The sequence below is a fragment of the Mesoplodon mirus genome, assembly GCF_964341445.2.
Source record: "Mesoplodon mirus genome assembly, chromosome: 3".
NCBI classification, from domain to species: Eukaryota; Metazoa; Chordata; class Mammalia; order Artiodactyla; family Ziphiidae; genus Mesoplodon; species Mesoplodon mirus.
In genome coordinates this window covers 115,686,888-115,709,218 of record NC_138978.1, presented here as the reverse complement: position 1 = coordinate 115,709,218, position 22,331 = coordinate 115,686,888, and the positions used below count along the sequence as shown (strand labels likewise).

The 22,331-nt window shown below is 51.7% G+C and overlaps 3 protein-coding genes across 8 annotated transcripts in view; 1 reads left to right on the top strand and 2 right to left on the bottom strand.

The window, feature by feature from the left end:
• Positions 1-51: 51 nt before the first annotated feature.
• Positions 52-5,618, bottom strand: ANXA9 (annexin A9). The gene is given in 8 exon segments (XM_082612181.1): positions 52-927; positions 1,154-1,266; positions 1,269-1,357; positions 1,605-1,620; positions 4,463-4,550; positions 4,720-4,810; positions 5,255-5,410; positions 5,533-5,618. Coding segments are annotated over 6 exon segments (444 nt in total). The 5' UTR covers positions 4,795-4,810; positions 5,255-5,410; positions 5,533-5,618; the 3' UTR covers positions 52-864.
• A 6,770-nt stretch (positions 5,619-12,388) lies between these two features.
• On the top strand, positions 12,389-21,394 carry CERS2 (ceramide synthase 2). Of its 2 annotated transcripts, none has more exons than XM_082614645.1 (11): positions 12,389-12,506; positions 17,473-17,646; positions 18,075-18,192; positions 18,379-18,497; positions 18,726-18,783; positions 18,889-18,939; positions 19,176-19,268; positions 19,455-19,583; positions 19,811-19,917; positions 20,052-20,205; positions 20,385-21,394. In XM_082614645.1, exons 2-11 carry the CDS (start codon positions 17,474-17,476, stop codon positions 20,523-20,525), a joined length of 1,143 nt encoding a protein of 380 aa, XP_082470771.1. In that variant the 5' UTR covers positions 12,389-12,506; position 17,473; the 3' UTR covers positions 20,526-21,394. The 2 variants fall into 2 exon arrangements, with proteins under 2 accessions (XP_082470771.1, XP_082470772.1); XM_082614646.1 differs by lacking the exon at positions 12,389-12,506 and adding an exon at positions 12,775-12,856.
• The window catches only part of SETDB1 (SET domain bifurcated histone lysine methyltransferase 1), a 29,817-nt gene continuing 28,821 nt past the window's right edge, over positions 21,336-22,331 (bottom strand). For all 5 annotated transcript variants that reach the window (XM_082614640.1, XM_082614644.1, XM_082614643.1 and 2 more), the window contains one exon: positions 21,336-22,152. In XM_082614640.1, the coding sequence (XP_082470766.1) occupies positions 22,035-22,152 (118 nt within the window). In that variant the 3' untranslated portion in view covers positions 21,336-22,034. The remainder of the gene's footprint in view (positions 22,153-22,331) is intronic.

Here is a 22,331-nt window from a genome sequence, read left to right as displayed (position 1 = left end):
CAATTGAGGAATGCAAAAAGGGGGAGGGGGAAGTAAAAAGATGTGAGGGGTTGGCCTGTCATTTCTAATACAAGCAGCAGGAGGAGCCAAAGCGTGCTTTTTTGTTTTTTATCTGTTTTCAATAGGTCTTCTTTTGGAAGTAGTACTATAATTTGGGAGGTGGGTTTCCAAGTTCCTGCTTTGGACAGATGAATTTGGGGATTGTGCACCCTGCTAACCCAATCTTCCCATGCAGGGGAGGGGTAGCTTGATCCTCTGCTTGCTTCTCAGGTCATACAAGTGGTCCTTTGCTACCTCTAACCATTTCTGACCTCATTGTGGTTCCTGGTTCTCAATTATTTTACCTGAAATTTCCTGGGGAAGAGAGATTAATGGGGGGGAGGGGAGACACCGAGGGGAGGGGGGTTGTTGACAACTGCAGTCTAGAGCCTCAAACAGGACTCCTGTTGAATATCCAAGTGCACATGAAAGGCACCTCCAGCTTCAAGGCCTCCTCCCAGCCCATGTCCTGCTCCACCCAAACTTCAATCAGGGAACACAAATGACAGTGAAGTTTGCCAAAAGAATTCAAATATCAGTGAGATGTGCTGGCCAGAATACGGATAGAATGAGTAGAGCAGAAACTATCAAAGAGATCCCATTATCACATACCCAAGACAGAGCTAGGGGACCCAGGTGCAGACATCACTTTGAGATGAGGGAAATTAAGGGCTTTAAGAGGAACTTGGAGTTCCAGACTCCACAAGAAGCTGGAACATGTGCTCAAGTGAGGGGCCCATCTCATTTGGAGGCCCAGCTGGTCTCCTGCAGGCTCAGCCGTACATGGGAATCTCAGATTCTTGAAGGTCATGTGGGCATGAGGTCTCAAAGGTCTTCAGCCCTGCACAGGGCTAGTAGGGCTGACCGGCAGTTCCCTTTCACTGCATTCTGCAGACAAGAAAGTCAAGTATTAGAAAGACCCACCACCACTATGGCTTAGGTACTCTGTCCTCTCCCTCGTGCTGGCCCAGAGCTTGTGTGGTGCCTGGAGTCCTGCACTAAATTCACCAAAGACCCATGAGTTCTCCAGGACATGACTATGCTCCACTGTGTGCAGTGTGGAGGTTAGGGGTGAAGGTCCGGTGCTCCAGGTTAAGAACCAGCGAAGTCTTACCTGGAGGGAAGAGTAGAGGGACTTCCCAAATTTCTTTTTGAACTCAGCTCGGATACTTAGAAGATCAGTCTCACTTCGAGAAATAAGGATGCGCATCAGGACTTGGTAATTGTCTCAGTTTCCTGGTAGAGGAAGAAACAGAATGTGGATGTGGTGGTAGTGACATTCTCACAGAGTAGGGATTGGGCCGCATGGTGAATTATTCTAGGGAGTGTTGGTGAGGAGAGAGTCAAGGAAAAGAGAAATATGCATTATGTAAGGGTAAAAGTTATCTTTGTCCATCCTCATAGGAGATGATGTGGCAGGAAAGATCGGTTGCTGTGGGGAATATTACTGGAATATTACTTGTTCCATCCACGTCTTTCCTGGCCCTGCCACTAGCTTAGAGCCTCGCTCCAAGGGCAGGTACTCAAGAAAAGATAGAGGAGACTTGCTACCTATAAAGACTTACAGCATGAGGGACTTCCCTAGTGGCGCAGTGGTTAAGAATCCGCCTGCCAGTGCAGGGGACACGGGTTTGAGCCCTGGTCTGGGAAGATCCCATGTGCCGCAGAGCAACTAAGCCCATGAGCCACAACTACTGAGCCCACATGTCACAACTACTGAAGCCCGCACACCTAGAGCCCATGCTCCACAACAGGAGAAGCCACTGCAATGAGAAGCCCGCGCTCCACAATGAAGAGTAGCCCCCGCTCTCCACAACCAGAGAAAGACTGCATGCAGCAACACTCAATGCAGCCAAAAAAAACCAAAAGATTTAGAGCATGAAATCCAGAAAGACTGTTTTTAACTTACAAGTTCAAGAAAGTCCAAGGAGGATACACCCACCCTGTCCCTAAACTGAGTTTATGGGGCTCTGATAGGGAGCAGGGTCATGTGACTTCCCATTCTGATCCTGACCTACCAGGGTCCTCTTGTTATCCTCATCTTTATACATCAGTTTCTCCTGGTTGGACCCCTGGGGTTCAGCATCACTGTCCTTCTCTCATACCTGCACCAGGCCTCTTGCCTTTTGGTTAAAGATGGTAATGGAGGGTTCAGTTTAGAAATAATAGAGATATAGTACATATTCAAATCATGAGCTATAACTGATTATAATAAAATATTTTAGGGACTTCCCTGGTGGTCCAGTGGTTAAGACTCTACAATCCCAATGCAGGGGGCCCAGGTTCGACCCCTGGTCAGGGAACTAGATCCTGCATGCTGTAACTAAGACCCAGTGCAGCCAAATAAATGAATAAATATTTTTTTAAAAAAAGAAAGAAATGTTAAAAAAACTTTTTTTGTTGTTGCAAAAAACCCGTTTGTGTCATGAGCTGTGCACTGGTGCTGTCATCATTTCCTATTATCCTCTTTTTCAGAGTTATCTCAGTCACTTGACTCCTGAGACCCTTCCCAGAACTGTCTGAAACCTACACTTAGGGCAACCCCACAGATCATAAACTCCCACAAAGAAACAACAAAAAAATGATGAAGTGAATACAGGATGCTATATTTTATTTGGACTCATTCATTACCTAATTGTCAGCGGGCCTGATGGCTACTCTTTGTTTTGTTTTTTCTTTTTGCACTTTAAATTAAATTAAATTAATTCATTTATGTTTTGGCTGTGGCTTGTGGGATTTTAGTTCCCTGACCAGGGATGCAACCCAGGCCCTCAGCAGTGAGAACACAGAGCCCTAACCACTGGACCGCCAGGGAATTCCCTGATGGCTACTCTTTTGAATTCCATGTATCATTGTTTTTATGCTGTGATGAAGACTGCCGAATGCTTCCCAGTATCCATTCTTCCCTTCTTCCAACTCTTGTTACTCCATAGTTATAGAATTGGGGTAGGAGTCACTCATTAACTGAATATTCCCAATGGTGTACAAGTACCCTCTACACCAAACCTATATCAAACATAATTCTTGTCTTGTTACTTGAGAATATATTTAGCATCTCATACTGCCCTAGGATCTTTATAACGAACCTTCATTTTATGGTTCAGATTGGTCTGAATTTGTCCTGAATCAGCTGTCAGTTAAAGGTCATTTTTCTGAATAAATATTCATCACAATTATGTTTTCACATTTCTCTCATAAAAGAATAGTTTGGAAGTGTCTTGATTGAGTTTTTCCTTTTAAAACATTTTTTTTTTCAGAAAAATAGGCCTGTATTATTTTTTGACTCCTACTTCTAAGATAAATCTGGCATTTACATCCAAGAGTCTAGGTCCTGTAATCCAAATACTCTACAATCATTTACTGCTGTGGTATAAGTTTGTTTTTATGACAGGAATTTAGATAACCACAACTCTTCAAATGAATCTTAGTGTTAACTCATTTTAATAGTACAGGCTTTATTGGATGAGTACAGTAATCTACTGTCAAAATGGAAATCTCTGGATGATAAAATAAATGCTTCTATGTACTGTCTTGAATAGCTGTTAACAGGCATGATGGTTTCTCAACCAGTATAAAAAAGCTATTCCATCTTCAAATTTTTGGTGAGCTTTTTTATTTATAAGTTTTGGGGGAGAGTTATACTAGGAGACCTAGCTCAACGAGCACAATGACTGGATTCTGTTTATGAAATTACTCAAACCAAGATCGCCAATTTAAGTTTGGATAATACGGAACAAAGTCTGACCAGTGTGGAGAAAGGTGGTCTTGGGTGCCAAGAGTAGGCTATAGCTTATAGGATAGACCAACACCTATGATATAGACCAGGAGTTGATACGTGGCAGTTACATGTCCTATAGGATCATTATGTGTATTGTAGGAGACTAGGTGACTTAATAACTGTGTGACCTTGGGCAAGGTATTTAACCTCTCTGTACTTCAGTTTTTTCATCTATAAAACAAGGATGTTAGTGTGGATGTGAGGATTCACTGAAATGTGTAATGTGCTCGGCATAGGCCCTGGCACACAAGGAGCCCCTAAGAAATGGTGGCTCTTTTGTTATTTTTTCTAGTGTTATCACCATCCTCATTCTGGCAACTGAATCCATATCTGTATTTGGCCACCTAGACATTAACTGGGCCAAAAATTTTAGCTCTGGTGCCCTGGTGAGTCAACTAACCTACCTCCAACCACAGCTCACTCCTCTACTCTTGACAAGACAATTTGTAAACCTAGGAAAAGAGAGCTGCTCTATGTTTACAAAATAGTATGAGATTGTTACATTAGCAGCAGCGTGAAACTTCCTCTCTCTTGCCCAGGAGATGCTCTATTGAGTATCGTCAGTTCCTTCTTCCGGGCTCCTTCTCGGTCTACAGACTGGTTTCTAAAAGGTAATATGCCCAAGTGCAGAGGGAAGGGGCTCACCTTGGCCTGCAATGGCCCTTGGCAGCCTCTGCACATCCTTGTCTTTACTGAAGCTCAAGAAGGTTCTGAGGGTGCCCCAAGCTGCAGTCTGTAAGAGCACGGGGGTACCAGAGTCTGCCCGTTCCCCAGTGCCCCGGCCAGACCTTGGGCATGGCCTCAGGGCCAGCTCTCCCTTTCCTATTCCCCGTCCCACCCCGCAGCCCCTGTGTTGATGTAAAAAAAAAAAAAAAGATTCCTACAATCCCAGCAGCGCCTACCTTGTTGGCAAGGCCCAGGTGGCTGAGGATCTCCTGAGCCAGGGATAGTCCCATATTCCCGCTGGTCACAGACATGGTGCGACTGGATGCCCTGGGGGGAGGGACACAGGAGCCAATTCAGGGGAACGTCCCAGCCTTTCTGGGCCGCTTTATGACCCCAGGTCTGGGAGCCTGGACTCCCTTTACCCATTCCTTTCCCTTGTTGCAGAAAAAAAGAACAACCTGCTTGGCAGGTTTGGGAGCCCAAGTGGAGGGTAAGAGGGGAGCCTCCACCTTCCCCACCACTCACCATCCTTCCGGAAGCAAGTTTGATCAGGGATGCTGCTAGAACTAGCACCAAACAAACCCTCCCAGACTCTAGGGTTGGTCCCAAGGCTCCCCAGCCCTTGGTCTGAGGTGGATGATCCCCTTCTGAGGTCACCGCCCTTCTTTCCATGGCCTGGCTGGGTGTTCCTGGGGCAGTGTAAGGGAGGCAGGCGAGGAGAGGCAGCAGGATGAAGTATGTGGGGCGGGAGATAACAGCATTTTCCCCCACCTTCAGCCCCAGCCTCCAAGTAAGCCCCACGCCCTGCCCACAGAGCTTCCACCACTGTGAGCCTTTCACCCTCGGAGTCTCCAGCTGGGATCTTTAGGTCAGCAGGTGCAATCTCTGAGCTGACATGAGTATGTGTTCTTGTGGGTACACGGGTGCCTGCAGAAGGAAGCAGGCACTCATGTTAGAAAAGGAAAACTCCTTTCTCCCTCCCTCAAGTGATCAACAAGTTCCTCCCTCCACCCCCAGCTGCAGCATGAGAGCCCAGGTCCAGTGCTTACCCGGAGGTGCTGGGGGCGAAGTGGGTGTCCTCAGAGCCTGGTGGCGTACCGTGTATGGGCACCAGCTCCTGTGTGGCCTGGTACAGGAGAGGGTGTGTGTGCAGCCCAAGCTGAACAGCCAGTCAGATGACCTCTCCAGCAGACCAGCCTAGCTATCCTCTCAGGCTCTGGCCCCTCCCAAATGTGGGAGAGGACCAGGCTGTACTGGGTCCCACATGCCAACACCTCCCTACCCAGCATCTCTCCTCCCAGGAACTGGCCTTAACCCATGCGGAGAACTCTGCTGGCCTCTCAGCAGCTCAGCCCCGACACAGGAGGCTTTGTGCACTGCCGTCCCGGCGGGGCCAGGTGGGACCACAGAAGCCCAGTCTCTAAGTCCAGCTTCTGACCTGGCTCTGCCTCTGACTCCAGCTCCCTGAGGGGGGTGGGGGTGGGGCAGGTCAGACAGGCTCCAGGCTGATTTGGAGGCTGGTACGGAAAAACCTGTTGGGGCACATACCAGCAGGGCACCCCAGCCTGCATCCCAGAGGGGTATTAGAGCAGTAGCGAGTGGGAGTGATTGGAAGAGAGTAGTAGAGCGAGTGACGGGGGACGGGACTGTGTAAATCTTCAGGGAAGGAAGAGCAAAGGTATTCCGGGGATAGGAGCAGATCAGAGTCAAGAGAGAAAAACGCACAGGGTGTTCCCTGTGGGCAGAAGCACTGTGCTTCCAAAAGGCAACAGGGAGATGAAAGAGGCTCCCTGGGTCCCTGTGTCTTAGATTGCTTGTGTTGCCTTTTGGCTGCCAGGGCTGTTTTAGCTGCAGGTGATGCAACCCCAGCAGCTGGGCTGGAGGCTGTCTGTGCACAGAGCAGCAGGTAAACAGTCTTGGGGAGCCTGAGGGGCCCCTGAGCAGACAATTACTCGAATCTCACAGCCAACTCCCTAGGGTCTGGGAGCAGTCTCCTTCCTGCTGCCCTAGACAGGTCTGCTGGGGGCTGGGCACAGAAGCCAGAGACCTGTCTCCACTCCTCTGCCACTCTCCCACCCTGGGAAGGTCCTCACTTGTTTTCTGAGGAGGGACCAGCAGCTCTTCCTCAGAGCAGACCAGGCCTAAGGAGATGCTATAAAGGGAGACTTCCATGGTGGCAATCACTGCTTCTCACTTTTCTCTCCTGTTAAAGTGGAAAACACGCACCAATTTTTGCTGGAGAATGTGGGTTCAGTCCCAGCTCTGCCACTTGTTACGTTCTGCAACCTCAGCTAGTCACTTCAGGTCTCCATCATGTCTCTGTTTCTTTTTCTTGTTTTTGGCCATGCCATGCGGCGTGCGGGATCTTCCCTGACGAGGGATCGAATCTGTGCCCCCTGCGTTGGGTTCGCAGAGTCTTAACCATTGGATCGCCAGGAAAATCCCTCTGTTTTCTTTTCTTTCTTTTTTTTTTTTTTGCGATACGCGGGCCTGTCACTGTTGTGGCCTCTCCCGCTGCGGAGCACAGGCGCCTGACGCGCAGGCTCAGTGGCCATGGCTCACGGGCCCAGCCGCTCCGCGGCATGTGGGATCTTCCCAGACCCGATCACGAACCTGTGTCCCCTGCATCGGCAGGCGGACTCTCAACCACTGCACCACCAGGGAAGCCCCCTCTGTTTTCTTTACCTGAAAAAAAAAAAAGGGAATATTGGGAGAAGATGAAGTGTGGTGGGGAGGTGGTGGGGAGGGGGAATCCTGGGGCACCTGAGAATAGGCTTCCTGGGAGGATTAAATGAGGTAATATGTGTGATGGCACTTGGCAGAGAAAAGTGCCTTGTAAATTAGGGTTGCCGGATTTAGTAAATACAGCACATAATTTGTTAGTATTAAGTATGACCCATATATTTCGTCGGATATACTATGCTAATAACTTATTTGCAGTTTGTCTGAATTTGTAATTTAACTGAACATCCTATATTTTACCTGGCAACCTGAAAAATGGGATGCAGTTTCAGCATGGTGATTAAAAGCAAAGGTTCTGAAGCCAGATTCCTTAGACTTAGAATTCTGCTGTGTGACCTTGGTAACCACCTTAACCTTTCTGTGCTCAGTTTCCTCCTTGTCAAAATGGAGATAATAACAGTGTTTATATTTTAGGCTATTGTGAGAATTAAATAAATTAATACATGTAAAGCACTTTAGAAGAGAGCTGGGCACAGAATGGTAAGTACACATGTCAAAATGTTAACTAATATGTAATAATTAATATTGTTATGTTATTTTATAAAGATAACTGTTATTAGCATCTCCCTAAGAATTTCAGCCTTGGCTCTCTTCTGCAACTTCTTTCTTGCCAATCCCCAATCTGGCCACAAGAGGCCATCGAAATCCACTGAGAGAGAGCCTCGAGACCCCTGGCGGCCACTTGAGGTCTCTGAGGCTCTGGCTCCAGCCACAGATATCCAGGGGCTCTCCTGGTCCACTTGGGAAGCGCAGTCTCCCAAGGACATCAGGTTTCTAGGTGAGCTTGGTGGGCAGGCAGGGTCGGGGAAGAGCCTCAGGTAGACATCTACACAAGCGACCCTGCTGAGACAGACCTCAGGACACATGCAGGAGACTTCTAGGCTGGGTTACCGTAGTACAGCGGCTCCACAGCCAGGGTCCCTGTGCCTTTGGTTTTCTGTACCCTTCAGAATCTCTTTTGGGCACACGTTCCAAGTAGGCTTAGGGGGAAATGAAGGGCGAGAGAGGGCTCCTGTTTCCCCAGTCCAAACCTCTGCAAGGTACTGCTGGCTGACCTGCAAGGCTGAATCCTGAATTTGGAGGCAGAAGAGTGGTCCTGGTTGCCTAGGAGTGTGTGTGTGATGTGTTTACAAATGCTCGCCTGAAGCTGGTGGAATCTCACTCCTTTTGTCCCTGGGTTTTGTTTTGTTCAACTCCAGGGCCAGATTGAGGTTGTTTTCAGATTTACTAAATCACCCTCCACCCCCATGCTCTAAATTTTAGAATTTCGGAGTTGGAGGAGATCTTAGGGATGACCTGGTCTACCACCCTCTTGTTACTGACTCAAGGAGGCTGAGTGACTTCCAGAAGCCGTAGTGTTAGAACCAGAATTCAGGTCTCCTAACTTCTCAGTGTTTTCCTCATCACTCAGATGAGGGTGTCGACTGAAAAAACGCACAACGTAAAAGTTGAGAGTTATGTTTTATTTGGCAGACAATACTGAGGGCTAAGCCTGGGACGCAGCCTCTCAGACAGCTCTGAGGGACTGCTCTGAAGAGGTGAGGGAGGAGCAGGATATATAGGAGTTTTGTAACAAGAACCAGGCAGTCAGAATATCAGAAGAGGGACTTCCCTGGTGGCGCAGTGGTTAAGAATCCGCCTGCCAATGCAGGGGACATGGGTTCGAGCCCTGGTCTGGGAAGATCCCACATGCCGCGGAGCAACTAAGCCCGTGCGCCACAACTACTGAGCCTGCGCTCTAGAACCCGCGAGCCACAGCTACTGAGCCCGCGAGCCACAGCTACTGAGCCCGCGTGCCACAGCTACTGAGCCCGCGTGCCACAACTACTGAAGCCCGCGTGCCTAGAGCCTGCGCTCCGCAACAAGAGAAGCCACGGCAACGAGAAGGCATGGCAACGAGAAGCCTGCGCACCGCAACAAAGACCCAACACAGACAAATAAATAAATAAATTAATTTATATATATAAAAAAAGAATATCAAAAGATTACTGTTCATTAAAGAAAATAAGACATGTCAAGTTAATGAATTCAATGCTTTTCTATGTATGGAAAGATGCAAAAGTCTGGGCTCACTGAAATCATTCCTTTGATATGTATCTCAGCTATCTGGGGCCAGTATCCTGTGTTTTCCCATCCTGAGTCTCCTCAGGGTGCATTGTTGGGGGTGTGTGTGTGGCTGCAGTGGCTGATAGCTTGATGGTGGGCATCCCGTTTCCGTCCTGAGTTCTCTCAGGATTCACTGTCAGGGCAGCTGTAATGTGATGCCTTTTCTTTTTTAAAAAATATTTATTTATTTATTTGGCTGTGTTGGGTCTTAGTTGAGGCATGCGGGATCTTCGTTGTGGTACGTGGGATCCAATTCCCTGGCCAGGGATCGAACCCAGGCAGCCTGCATTGGGAACTCAGAGTCTTAGCCACTGGACCACCAGGGAAATCCCTGTAATGTGATGTCTTGCTGGCTGCAACATCCTTTGTTTACTGATATGGCAGGCAACATTTTTTCATTCACAAGGGCATGGCTGACTTGGGGTCCCTCTTAGTGGAATGCAGGAGGATAAGCAGTAAGTAACATACAGAGTCTTAGCTGTTGACTCATGAAAACTTGTTCAACTCTAAGTCCATATTGCTTTTCTGCAAATACTTTGCATTGCATGGTTTCGGAATACATAGAAACTCCTCCTGGCCATATTTCCTCTTGTTATAAAACTTTTTCTCCCCAGAATTCCTGGCACCTCAATCCCTCTGCTCACGTACTAGCCAAGCTCTACTCTTTTATCCAAATAGGTTTCTGTGTTGCACGAGCCAGCCTGACCTGGGAAGACCAAGATCCACTTTCCACAACTGGGGTCCATGTCTTTGCCTGTCCCAGATACCTAAATCCCAGGCCAAAGGCCTAGTTGTGTCCTCAGCCTCACCTCCGGACACCTCAGCAGCCCATACAGAGGAAGTGAGTCACAACAAGGCGGGCAGCTTGGGGCACTGTGGGCGTAGCCATGCCAGCCCACGGTCGTGGGGGATGGGTCAGAGTGATCAAAATCTCTTGGTCCAAAACAGGCAGAGAGAGAGAGAGAGAGAGAGAGAGAGAGAGAGAGGGAGAGAGGGAGTGTGTGTGTGTGTGTGTTTCTAAACTGGTAGCATCATTCTAATGCTGCCTGAGGCCCAGTTTCCCTTTCTCCATCCACCTTCTCCTTTGTCTCCTGGGGGAGGGGTACACCCTCTTATCTTTATTTTTCAGGCCTTGCTATTCAGCTTCTGCCCCAAACTTCCCCTCCCACTGCTATCTTAAAAGAAAGTTAACTGGTCTTCAGTTCTCTGAGGAATCATTTAAAAAGTCTGGTGAGGACTTGGGAAAGTCTAGGAAAACTGCCCGAGAAAAGGGTTCAGAAACTAAAGGAGGGGAGCCAAGTAGGACAGATATGGGGAGGGGGAAGAGGGGTACCCAAAGTTTAGCTGGGGCCCAAAGAGGAGACACTGGAACCCTGCTGGAAAAGGGAATCTGGGGAGGGCACTCAAGACAGATAGAGGGGAATTAGGAATTGGAAGGCAGAGGAAGGGGGAGAAACAAAGGGGTAGAAAGATATGATATGCTAATAAAGTTCAGCCTGGGGCAAAGAAATTAAGGGCTGGAGGGGTTGCTGGGAACTGGAAAATCAGGCAAGTCTGGGGCTAAAAAAAGGCTGCAGAGTCCCCTGGGTACCGGTTCAAGGGGCGAGGGGCCAGGGGCCAGGGGGTGGACCAAGTCTCATTTCCCCAATGTAGGCCTGGGCCAGGGGTCCCACTGCAAAGAGCAAAGGAAAAGTTGGTAAGTCAGTCAGCCTCTGCCTCTCTACCTCTCCAGATAGCGTCTTAAGTGAGGGCCAAGCTCTCAAACTGGATTAGTGGGAGGTCACATTCTTTCCTAAGAGAACTGTCAAAGCACCTGAACTTGTCTAGATAAACCATGAAACAAGCTACTGTCAGAGGTTCTAACGGTGACAGTATAAAAACGCCATTTCATTAAGGTAAAAAAGTAAGTTACCTCTACTAGGCGGGCTCTCTCTCTAAACAAACCCTCAAACACATCTTAGTCACACTCTGTCCTCATTAGGAATCAAGGCCAGTTTTCTAGGATAAACATGTTGCCTCTTCCTGAAACATCAATTTTACCAGTCCAAGGGAAAAACATTTTAAAATATGAATTTGAATACAGATAAACGTGGTCTAGATTTAAAACTCAAATACATTTTACACAACAAAAGTTGGGGTTTGGCTCCTTCAGAGTCTGCTACTGTAGGTTATGTGTGCCACTGGGGGTAGGTTTTACAGCACTTGGGTGGAAACGCTGTGAGTTTTAAGGCAGGTCTTGGGTGGGGGGGTCGCAGGCTCTGCGCTGGGAAGGGTAGCCGAATCTCGAGGGTCCGATGCCTGGGTCGGCCCTGGAGAGGTGCTCGGCGCGCGTCACTTGGGATGGACTCGCAGAGGCTGCGCCGGCCGGGAGCCGGGGAGCCCCCCTCCCTCCGCTGCCCAGTGGGGCTGGAGAGAGGGAAGTGTGGCAATCGGTCGGGCAGAGAGAACTGGGGGCCGCAGCCGGGCGGAGGTCGAGGACCTCAGTTGGGGGCGGGCGGAGTGGTGCAGGGGCCCGACCGCTCCGCGCCCCGATCCCCGGGCACCTCGCGGGTGTGTCCCAGGGTGCCCGGGACTACAGCGCACCTCTAACGGAGAGACTGGGAGAGTCCCCACACTGTCTGCCCTCATCGGGGACTTCTCCCCCAGTGCGGTGATTCTACTGGGCTAGGCCGCCGGCCGGGCGCCGCGAGGGCTCGGGTCCTCGCCTCGGGCTCCGCCGCCCGCCCCGGGCCGCGGGCCGGGAAGGGGGCGGTGGCAGGTGTCGGTGGCTGGGCGCGGCTGCCCAGCGCCGAGGCCCCGGTCCCGCCGCCCGCCCTCCTTTCCCGTTTAGTCGCCGGGCCGCAGGCCCACGCCCAGTCTCCCGGCTCCTGTGTTGCTCGCGGCCTTTCTTTCCCGGGCTGCCTGGGCTCGCTCTCAGCTCGGCTGGGCTCGGCGGGAGGCGGGAGGAGGAGAGAGAGGGAGAGGGCGGGCAGGCGGGCGGGAGGGAAGGAGCGGGCAGGCGGGCGGGCGGAAGGGGGAGAAGGGAGGGAGCTCGCAGGCGGGAGGGCGGGCGGAAGGGGGAGGAGAGGAGTGAGCGGAGCCAGTCCGGAGGGGGCCCGGAGCTCGGACGAGAGGAGAGACGGAGCAGCGGCTCCCGGCCCGGCCAGCTCCGCGACGCCGCCGCCGCCGCCGCCGAGTGAGTCGGGACGGCCTCCCGGGAGCCCGAGGCGCCGCGCGCAGGGGTGGGGCGGGACGCGGCGCGGAAAAGTTGGGAGAACTGGGGTCCCGCGAGGACGCGGCTCCACGGACAGGGCCGGCGGCGAAGGCAGCGGGCCGAGGAGGGGAGAGGGGCCCGGGCGCGGGGCGCCGCAGCTGGCTCGGGGCCTCTGCCGGGTGCGCTCATGGCGGCGGGCCTGGGGGAGGGCGGGCCGGAGCGCCTCGCGGGAGCGGCCGGGCCCCCAGCGCCGTCCGAGGAGAGGCTGGCCGTGCGCCTGGGCGTCCCCCGGCGCGCCGCCCCGAGCCCGGAGGAGCCCTCCTGGGCAACAGGTAGGGGCCGGGAGGTGGGGACGCGGGGCTGCTCGCGGACAGCCGAGCCCCAGGCGCCCCTTTGTCGGGGAGTAGGCAGCTCCGGTGACCACTTGCATGAGAGCCCCCTGCCTGGCTGCGGGCCCGCGTCGTGGCCCCTGGCCCGGAGGGTCCCGTGGCTGTAGAGTGGGAGGACAGTGGAGGGTCTTGCTTTTTCTTACCCGTTCACTGTGCCCACTCCGGAGGGAGGTCAGAGCGTCCATGTGCTTAACGGGAAACAGGAAGGTGCGGCTCTGAGTGTCTATCCCGGCCCCCCCAAGGCTAAGGCTCTTGTACCGTTATGGGGTGTGTGGGGCTGCGGTCGGGGGGAGCTGCTGGTGAAACTAGCTTTCTGGGCCTCAGCTCCTGGCTAATTTTTGGCCCGGAGGCTCTCTGGAGAGTAGGTTAATTGCATGTGTGTGATTATAGTCTTTGGCCTCAGCTTAGGGGTTCACTTCCCAAGCCAGGTTCTTGGCATCAAAATCTGGTCTGTCACCTGAGTAGACAGGTCCAGGAAGCAGGGGGTTCTGAGGATCCTGAGCAATGGATTGAGCCCCTCTTTCCAGAGAATTGAATCAGGGAAGGCTTCCAGCAGGCGATCACTCCCTCCCACATCCGTGTTGGAAGGGTTGCTGTCCCGTACCAGAGTCGAGGTGACTGGGCCCGATGTGGGTGGCTGACAGTGCTTGTGATGGGACTCCTAAGGGTAAGGACTTGTCTGCAGCCTCCTCCCGCTGGGCTTGGCCCTAACCATACAGTGATCAGCACACCCTCTGTTCTGAAGAGAGAGAGTTTCTTGTCTGCCGTGATACCCCACAATCCACTCCCTTCACTGGGGCCTCTGGCCAGCTTTCCCCCTGGGAAGGAGGGCTTCCACTTTCCCCTGTCACTGGCCACAGGCTGGCTGATCCTTTACTGTGCCTTCTGCACACACCCCCTCCCGCCCCCCCATCTTCCTCTTCCACCTGCCCATGGAGGCTGTAGTCTCATGCAGTATTTGGGTGTGTTGGGGCCTCTGGTGGGGCAGCCCAGAAAAATGAAAATTTTGGGACCTATACTGCAGCCTGGAGCAATGACACACCTCTTCTTGGCTTCATCCATTGCTCACTGCCTTCTAGTTCATGACCTGCTGTTGCTCCCTGAAAAAGTTTTCAACAAGGAGGACTATTCAGGTCCTCTTCCACTTCTTTTTTGTAGTCCCTCAGGCTTCAGTGGAAGCTGGGAGTCTGTGGGACCCTCTCTTTGTCACTCTCTCTTCCCTTACTTACTGATCCTGTTATATTTTCCTCAATTATTCCTCCAAACTGAGAGCTGCTGGGACCGTTATCCCATTGAGTCTGTGAGATCCCTTCGTCCCAGACTCAAACTTCTGCCCTCCTAGCCAGCTGGGTCTACAAGCCCCCATGGGGACTTTCTACCTCTTTTCATCCATCAGTGAGGGTCTGGGACAGGTCAGTCAGAGTTGGGGCAAAAGTTGGGGGCTGGGCGGAGCCCTGTTCAAGTTGCTGGTAATCCAGTGCCCACAAAATCCCCGCTCTGCTGGCCCCTCTCCAGCCTGTGCCTCAGAAAGTGGTGTCTGGGTCTCTGGGGCAGGATGTGTGTCTGTGAGAGAGAGAGAGACAGAGACACATACACACACACACTATTGTCTTGTCATGTGTGTGTGGGAGTAAATTCTATAAGTGGAAAAATATTTATAGGTGTGATTTTCTCCACCAGGAGATTAAGTAACGTGACCCAGAAAAGCAGGGTTGTCTCCCTATCCTGAGGGAACATCCCCTTTTCTTGACCCAGCTTTTTGTTTGTGGGATCCCTTTACTTGGCTGGGTGTGCCAGGGATGCCACTGGGAGCAGACTGATTGGTTCTGTGGGGAAGTGTAAATGAGGCCAGCTGGGAGCCCCTGTTGTCCTCCCTTCCCCCTCACATGGAGTCAGAAGTCCTGACCCTGCTGAATCTGGTGCCTCTCCCTGCTGGGCTAGGCCCTGGGGGGTGACGGGCAGGGCTGGGGCAGTTGCTCCTCTGCTAATGGAAGTGCTGGGCGGCAAGGGAGGGCTATGGTTACAGAAAGCCTAAAACCCAGGTGTGAGAGAGCCCTAGTTCAGAATCTGCCTCTCTGAACTCCTGACACATCATGCGCTGCTGCTCACACCATCTTCCACTCTCCCTGCTTGGAGCAGGAAGGGGACAGGTGCTGTCTTGTCCTGGGGTTGAGATCTTGTCCAGGCGCTTGCCCTTGACCTCTCTCTGACCCTCTGCCTACTTCCCCAGCTCCTCACCTTCTTTGTAGGGATCAGACTGGCGTAAGACATTCCTGGACCACATGAATCAGGGAGAGAGGCTCCACTCATACCCTCCAGGACCACAGCCAGCCCTCTGAATCTTTAATCCTCAAAATATCTGTGACAAGAGAAACTTCCCTGCCGGTTTCCACTGACCGGAAACCGGGTCAGGGATGGGACCCAATTTCTAGGCCTGACAGTGCCCTTGGCTTTAAACTTCAATGGAGGAGAAGTTGGGCTCCAAGAGGTATAGCAGTGAGGAGACTGGGTCAGGTCTATTTCCTCACCTCCAATCAAGCTAAGCAAAAAAGTTGGAAAGAGCCAGAGGTGTGCCACCACATCTAGGCATTCTGCCTTGTCCCTTCTCTACTAAATTTTCTACAACTTCTCTCCAGGAAAAAAGTGTGTGTGTGCGCGCCTGGTTGCGTGGGGAGAGTTCTACTGTGGATAATTGTGTTTTAATTTTGTTCAGTTCAAAAGGCTTCCATCTCTTTAACTAATTAAGTATTTCTTCTGGCTGAGGTGGAGGGGGAAGGGGCAGGACCCTCAGGAGCTGAGGCCTGGAGAGAGAGAGAGAGAGAGAGAGAGAGAGAGAGAGAGAGAGAAAGAAGAGAGAGAGAAGAGAGAGAGAAGAGAGAGAGAGAGAGAGAGAGAGAGAGAGAGAGAGAGAGAGAGAGAGAGAGAGAGAGTGTGTGTGTGTGTGTGTGTGTGTGTGTGTGTGTGTGTGTGTGTGTGTGTGTGTGTGTGTGTGTGTGTGTGTGTGTGTGTGTGTGTGTGTGTGTGTGTGTGTGTGTGTGTGTGTGTGTGTGTGTGTGCTGGGGGCAGGTGGAGCTGAAGCTCCTTTACTGTCAGTGCTGACCTCTGAGAGAGCAGTGACCAGGAGTGGGGACAAGAGGGTAAAGTCCTTGAGCTGGAATACAGACCCGTGACAGGCTGAGAGGGATTTCGCAAGTGCTTCTGTGGTGGGTGGGGGTGGAGCCTTCGGAGGAGCAGCCCAGCTGAGCTGTGATATGATCAGCCTTCAGCCGTAGAGCGGCACCATTTGGTCTCCAGTTCACAGCAGAGAACAATCTCCCAACTCTTTCCTCCCTGGCTGGGAGGGGACTACCTTCCTTCTGTGTCAGCTTTGAGTCTCAAGGCCAGCCTGGATACCACCCACCGAGCCTCCCTCCTGGGAGGACGAGGGGTCGGGAGCCTGGCAGATTTGCCCTTGTCATCCTACTGGGTTCACTGCTGAGTCCCAGGACTGCCAGGTGTTGGGTGGTCCCAGCATCATTGTCTCTTCAGGATCATCTTGCTGCTTCTCTTAGCTCCAAGCAGCTGCTGTCCCCGCTTGGGCCCCAGATCATTCCCTTCTTCATTCGGGTATGCAAGTAGTCACGAACACCCTGTAGATCCTTTCTCTTTCAGTGGAGGAAAGGGGGGAGGTGCGGGAAAGCAGCAGCTCTTTCCTAGCTGAGGGTATTTGTGATGGGTGTTCCCCACGCAGACTAGTATTTTATTTTCTAGATGAGCCTTACTAAGAAATAGCTCCTAATTCTACCAGATGTCTTAGTCTGCAGTCTCGACTCTCTGTCCCCCAATCCCTGACTCCCTGAAGCCTTGTCTTCGTTTTGTTTCTGAGGAGAGGCTTCACATAGGGTTCTTCTGCCTTATATTTAGGAACTGGGTGGCTTGGCATGGGGTATTAACCTTGTGTGCAGTGTTTTGATGTCCATTGGTTGTCCTGGAGCTCAGCGTTCTTTGGGAGCATAATCTTGCTTTACTCTTAATTTTACTCTTAATTTTACTCTTCATTTTCCTCTTAATTTTCCCTAGGACCTGCTGCCTCAGTGGCTTATAGGGAAGGAGGAGGAAGGGTTTGCCCCAACCCTGCAATCCTTTCTTGGGCTTCCCTGGCAAGGAAGCTTCCAGTTATGGGTTGCTTGGGGGCACTAGGGGGAGGCTGGAGAGTGTGGGGAAGGGAGGATGCCTCTGACTTTAGTTAAGATTGTTGGTTACAGCTTCTAGGGCCAGATCCTGCCTGTCCTCCACTTGAGGATAGCAAAAGTCTGGAGAGACCCCAAGATTCTTAAGTCTAGGGAATCAGGACTTCTATGGGGTGTTAGCATCACCTTTGGTTGATGTGCATAGTACATGTTAGAACTGGAAAGCCACCATATGTCAGATGGGGAAACTGATTTGTCCACATGGCCAGGACCAAAACCCAGGGCTTGAGTCTTTGCCCCTGCTCTTTGTGTTAACACTGTGAAAATTTTCATCTGTCTCTTACACTGCTGCCTGCTTTGATGCCCTCTACCTTCCCCTTCCTCACTCAGGATGCTCCAGACCTTATATGACTACTTCTGGTGGGAACGGCTGTGGCTCCCTGTGAACTTAACCTGGGCTGATCTAGAAGACCGAGATGGACGTGTCTACGCCAAAGCCTCAGACCTCTATATCACACTACCCCTGGCCTTGCTCTTCCTCATCATTCGATACTTCTTTGAGCTGTGAGCATACCAACATACCCCTATGCCTTCCCTGGCTGCCAGCCACACAGTTTCTTGTACTGCAAGTTTGTCTCTTGCTGTTTAATTGGTCCTGGACTCTGGTGTTCTCACCACCCAGGTCCCTGCCTACTGTGTGCCCCCCACTGAAGGCAGCATTGTCTTTCTGAGGGCTCAGCACCCCCAGGCCCTTTCCTTCAATGGTTATTTGTTCTCACCCTCCACCCGCCTGGTCGCTAGTGAACACAGGCAGCTTTGTCAGCTATGGGCAGCCCAAGGCAGCCAGAGAGGGGGTTGCCGGGAAACTGAGGCCCAGGATAAAGTTGTCTGAGCTTGCAGTCCCGCCCCGCCAGCCCCCTAGCTTAGGGGCCACCAGGAGACTGAGGTGCTTCAAGAGAGCCAGACGGTCCTCACTCATATCCCTTCCCCAGTTACGTGGCTACACCACTGGCTGCCCTCCTGAATGTAAAAGAGAAAACTCGGCTGCGGGCACCTCTCAACCCCACTTTGGAGCATTTCTACCTGACCAGTGGCAAACAGCCCAAACAGGTATGAGCTGCAGACCCTGTTCTGGGCGTTAAGAGTTCTGGTGGGGAGTGAGGAGATGGGGTTGGAATGCCAGCTTTGGTGGTGGAAGAGATGGGAGGGCAGTGGGGCCAACTTGGGTCATTACTGGCAGAGGGTGGGGTGCTGCTGAGTTCTGAAGCGGAGTGTAATGGGCTTCACTACACTCAGGCAGAGGTAGAGCTGCTGTCACGGCAGAGCGGCCTCTCTGGCCGCCAGGTAGAGCGCTGGTTCCGCCGCCGCCGCAACCAGGACCGGCCCAGTCTCCTCAAGAAGTTCCGAGAAGCAAGGTAGGGGAGGTTGGAGCAAGAGAAACTGGGCGGCAGAGGAAGGTCTGATGTATTTTGGCGGGAGGGGTGGGTCATAGCTGTATGCAGGGAGATTATACCCAGCTGAGGAGGGAAATTCGGTTATTAATGTCCGTGAGAGGCTATCTGGAGGGAGGTACTTGGGGGTGGTTGGAGGGCTGTGCCATTCTCCCAGCCCACTCTCCTAGCTATTTCCGCTTCCTCTTCCAGCTGGAGATTCACATTTTACCTGATTGCTTTCATTGCCGGCATGGCTGTCATTGTAGACGTGAGTGGGGATTACTGGGAGGTGGGAGTAGATTCTCTGGCAAGGTGGGATGAGGCCACAGAATTTGGGTCCCTCCTCCTTTAACCTCTCACCATCTCTCTGCAGAAACCCTGGTTCTATGACATGAGGAAAGTTTGGGAGGGATATCCCATACAGGTACGAGATGGGTCCTGATTCCTTACATGGGGTGATTAAGAGAACCAGTGTAGGATAGGATTAGGACATACACATTCTTGTGAAGAGACGATCTCGGAATATGTGACAGAAAGGACTGGAGTCATGGTGCTAAACATTACCTCAGGTTCTGGGAGGGCTGGGTTTGGAGAGGTGAGACCCTTGAGTCCAGTTGCTCTGGGGTCCCTTACCTTCCTCTTCTCTCTCCCCTCTCCCAGAGCATGATCCCTTCCCAGTATTGGTACTACATGATTGAACTGTCTTTCTACTGGTCCCTGCTCTTCAGCATTGCTTCTGATGTCAAGCGAAAGGTGGGTCAAGGGGCTGTGCCATTAAGCCTAGGAGCCAAAATGAAGCCCTGGGATGAATAGCCTCCCCTTTGACTTCTGGGTGCTTTGGATGGAGTTGTGGGATAAGTGGAATTAAAGGTGAAGGGGAGGAAGAATGGAGGCTAGGGACCAGGAAAAGGTCCTCTGGAGGCTGCATCTTTTCTACAGGATTTCAAGGAACAGATCATCCACCACGTGGCCACCATCATCCTCATTAGCTTCTCCTGGTTTGCCAGTTACGTCCGAGCAGGGACTCTTATCATGGCTCTGCATGACTCTTCTGACTACCTGCTAGAGGTCAGGATTTCTGGGCATTTCTTCAAGCCTAGAGACCCTGGTGCAGGTTCTTCTGTCCCTCTATCCATTTTTGGCGGGGTGGGGGTGGGGGAGTAGTGGTGGTGGGGAGGTGGATGTGCCTGGGATCAGGGAGCTGGGGGCACAGAACCAGTGTGGTAACTGGGGCATACATCTGAACGTATACGGGAGAGTAGGGAGCTCATGATGGATGGGGGCTATCTACACAGTCAGCCAAGATGTTTAACTATGCGGGATGGAAAAACACCTGCAACAACATCTTCATCGTCTTCGCCATTGTCTTTATCATCACCCGACTGGTCATCCTGCCCTTCTGGTGAGTAGGAGGCCACACTATACTCCTGTTTTCAAGAAATCAGGAGTCTCCCTGCTCCGTACCCACACTTTCAATCCTCCATCTTAACCCCTTTTCTGTGTTCACTGTTCTTGTCTCTCCCTTTTCATCCCAAGGATCCTGCACTGCACCCTGGTGTACCCACTGGAGCTCTATCCTGCCTTCTTTGGCTATTATTTCTTCAATTTCATGATGGGAGTGCTACAGCTGCTGCATATCTTCTGGGCCTACCTCATTTTGCGCATGGCCCACAAGTTCATAACTGGAAAGGTGAGGCTTCTGTCCTCATTGTGTAGGCCCTACTCCCCTCAACTCTAGTACTGCCCAAATTCCCTTCCCGCATCAGCAACCCTCTAAAAACTACGGTGGGGCCCTGGGTGTAGCTGGAAAAAGCCTACGGAGAGAGGCAGTCCTTAGGGGTTTGTAACCCTTCTCATCCCTTTCCACAGCTGGTAGAAGATGAACGCAGTGACCGGGAAGAAACAGAGAGCTCAGAGGGGGAGGAGGCTGCAGCTGGGGGAGGAGCAAAGAGCCGGCCCCTAGCCAACGGCCACCCCATCCTCAATAACAACCATCGTAAGAATGACTGAACCGTTGTCCCTGCTGCCCCTCAGATTAATGCATAAAGCCAAGGAACTACCCCACTCTCCCCACAGGGTCACTTGAAGCTCTGGGAGAAAGGAGAAAGCGAGAGGAGGGTGTTCTTCTCTGTGCCCCCACCCCTGCTGCTTTTTCACCCAGTTGCCTTTAAACCAAATTCTAACCAGCCTATCCCCAGGGAAGGGGAGGTTGGTTATATCCTTGTTACAAGAGTGGGGGATGGTCTTATTTTCCTCCCTACTTTCCAAGTTGTCCTTTCTATTGCTTTCGAGACCTTTCCTCAGCTCCGGGGGTGGGGGTCACAACTCACATTCCTTATTCTGCAGAATCTGGCCCTAGCTGTCTGCCTTTGACTCCCGGACCTCCAGAGCCAGGGTCGTGCCTTACTGTCCCACCCGTGGGCCTCATTCTGCCAAAGTTGGACCAAGGCTCACCTTTCTAATCTCCCTAACTTGGACCAGAAACCAAAGCTGAGCTTTTAACTTTTTCCCTAAGATACAAATGAATTGAGTGTAGGAGGGTGCACATGACCCTTATCCTACCTCTGCCAAAAAGTGGGGGCCACAATGGGGACTGCTCAGACAGTCTTTTGTTACTTCTCTGCCAGCTGTCCCTGTAGTCACAGGTCCAAGAGCTTACTGCCTCCTTTCTCTGGCCTCTTTCCCTAGGCTAGCTGGTTTGGAGTAGAATGGCAACTAGTTCTAATTTTTATTTATTAAACATTTGGGGTTTTGGTTTTAAAGCCAGAATTACAGCTAGCGCCTGGCGTTTCAGCAGAGGGACCACTTCAGACCAAAACGTACTGTTAATGGTTTTTTTAATTAAAATATATTAAAGATTAAGTAAAACACGGCAACAAGTGTTCGAGACTCTTAAGAACTGAGAAGGATCAACTAAATAAACTAAGGTAGTCTTCCTCATGCCTTCCTCACCGTTACGTAACATTGAAAAATTTCAGATGGCAAGTAAGAAAAAGCAAAAGTAGAGAAAGGTCAAGATTAATGACAGCTGCCCACTGGGAAGGATGGGGGGAAAACAGCTCTCTCATCAAAAGACCCAGAATTGGGAGCCGAGGGAGAGAAATCAAATCACAATCTTAGTTTTAACATCTTGTTAAAAGACTTTCAAGAAACAATACAAACCAGGGATAATAAAATACACAGCCCTCATTCTAGGAATAAAGTCTGTTAGAAGCATGAACACGTGAACAAATGTAGGATGGGAGGGGTGAGCAACAGGAGGACTGAAGGGATGTCAGGCCCAGTTAGAGTGGTGACCTCTCCCGCCTCTATGCCTCAGGAGGTGGGGGAGGGGCCCTGCCTGCTAGCACCACAGTGGAAGGGATCTCCTGATCCAGAACCCCCATTTCTATCTGCTAGGAGCTGGGGGAGTAGCCAGACTAGAGACTTGGGGGTCAGAATTCAACAGTCAGGAAGACCCAGTTCCTGAGGAAAGGGCAGCTCAGGAAGGGTTCGGAAGGTTAGGAAGAAGGCTGTCCTCTAAAGAAGACGCCCTCTGCATTCGATGGCCCCACAGCAGCAAAGCAGCTTCTTGCCCTCCACGCTGCCCACCTCGTAGTTGTAGTCCCAGGTGAGTTCTGTCCCAGCCCGGATTCTCCTGAAGAGGAAGAAAAGGAGTGTGGTGAAACAGCAGATGACCCAGGCACCTGGGGTGACTGAGCATGCAGGTGGCGCTGAATCACAGATGGAGGAGCGGCCCTTCAAACTTCTGGAGTCCTTGCCCCTCCCCAACCTTGGGCTGCTTTTCCTACCCAACCACCCCCTTTCCTGACTCCC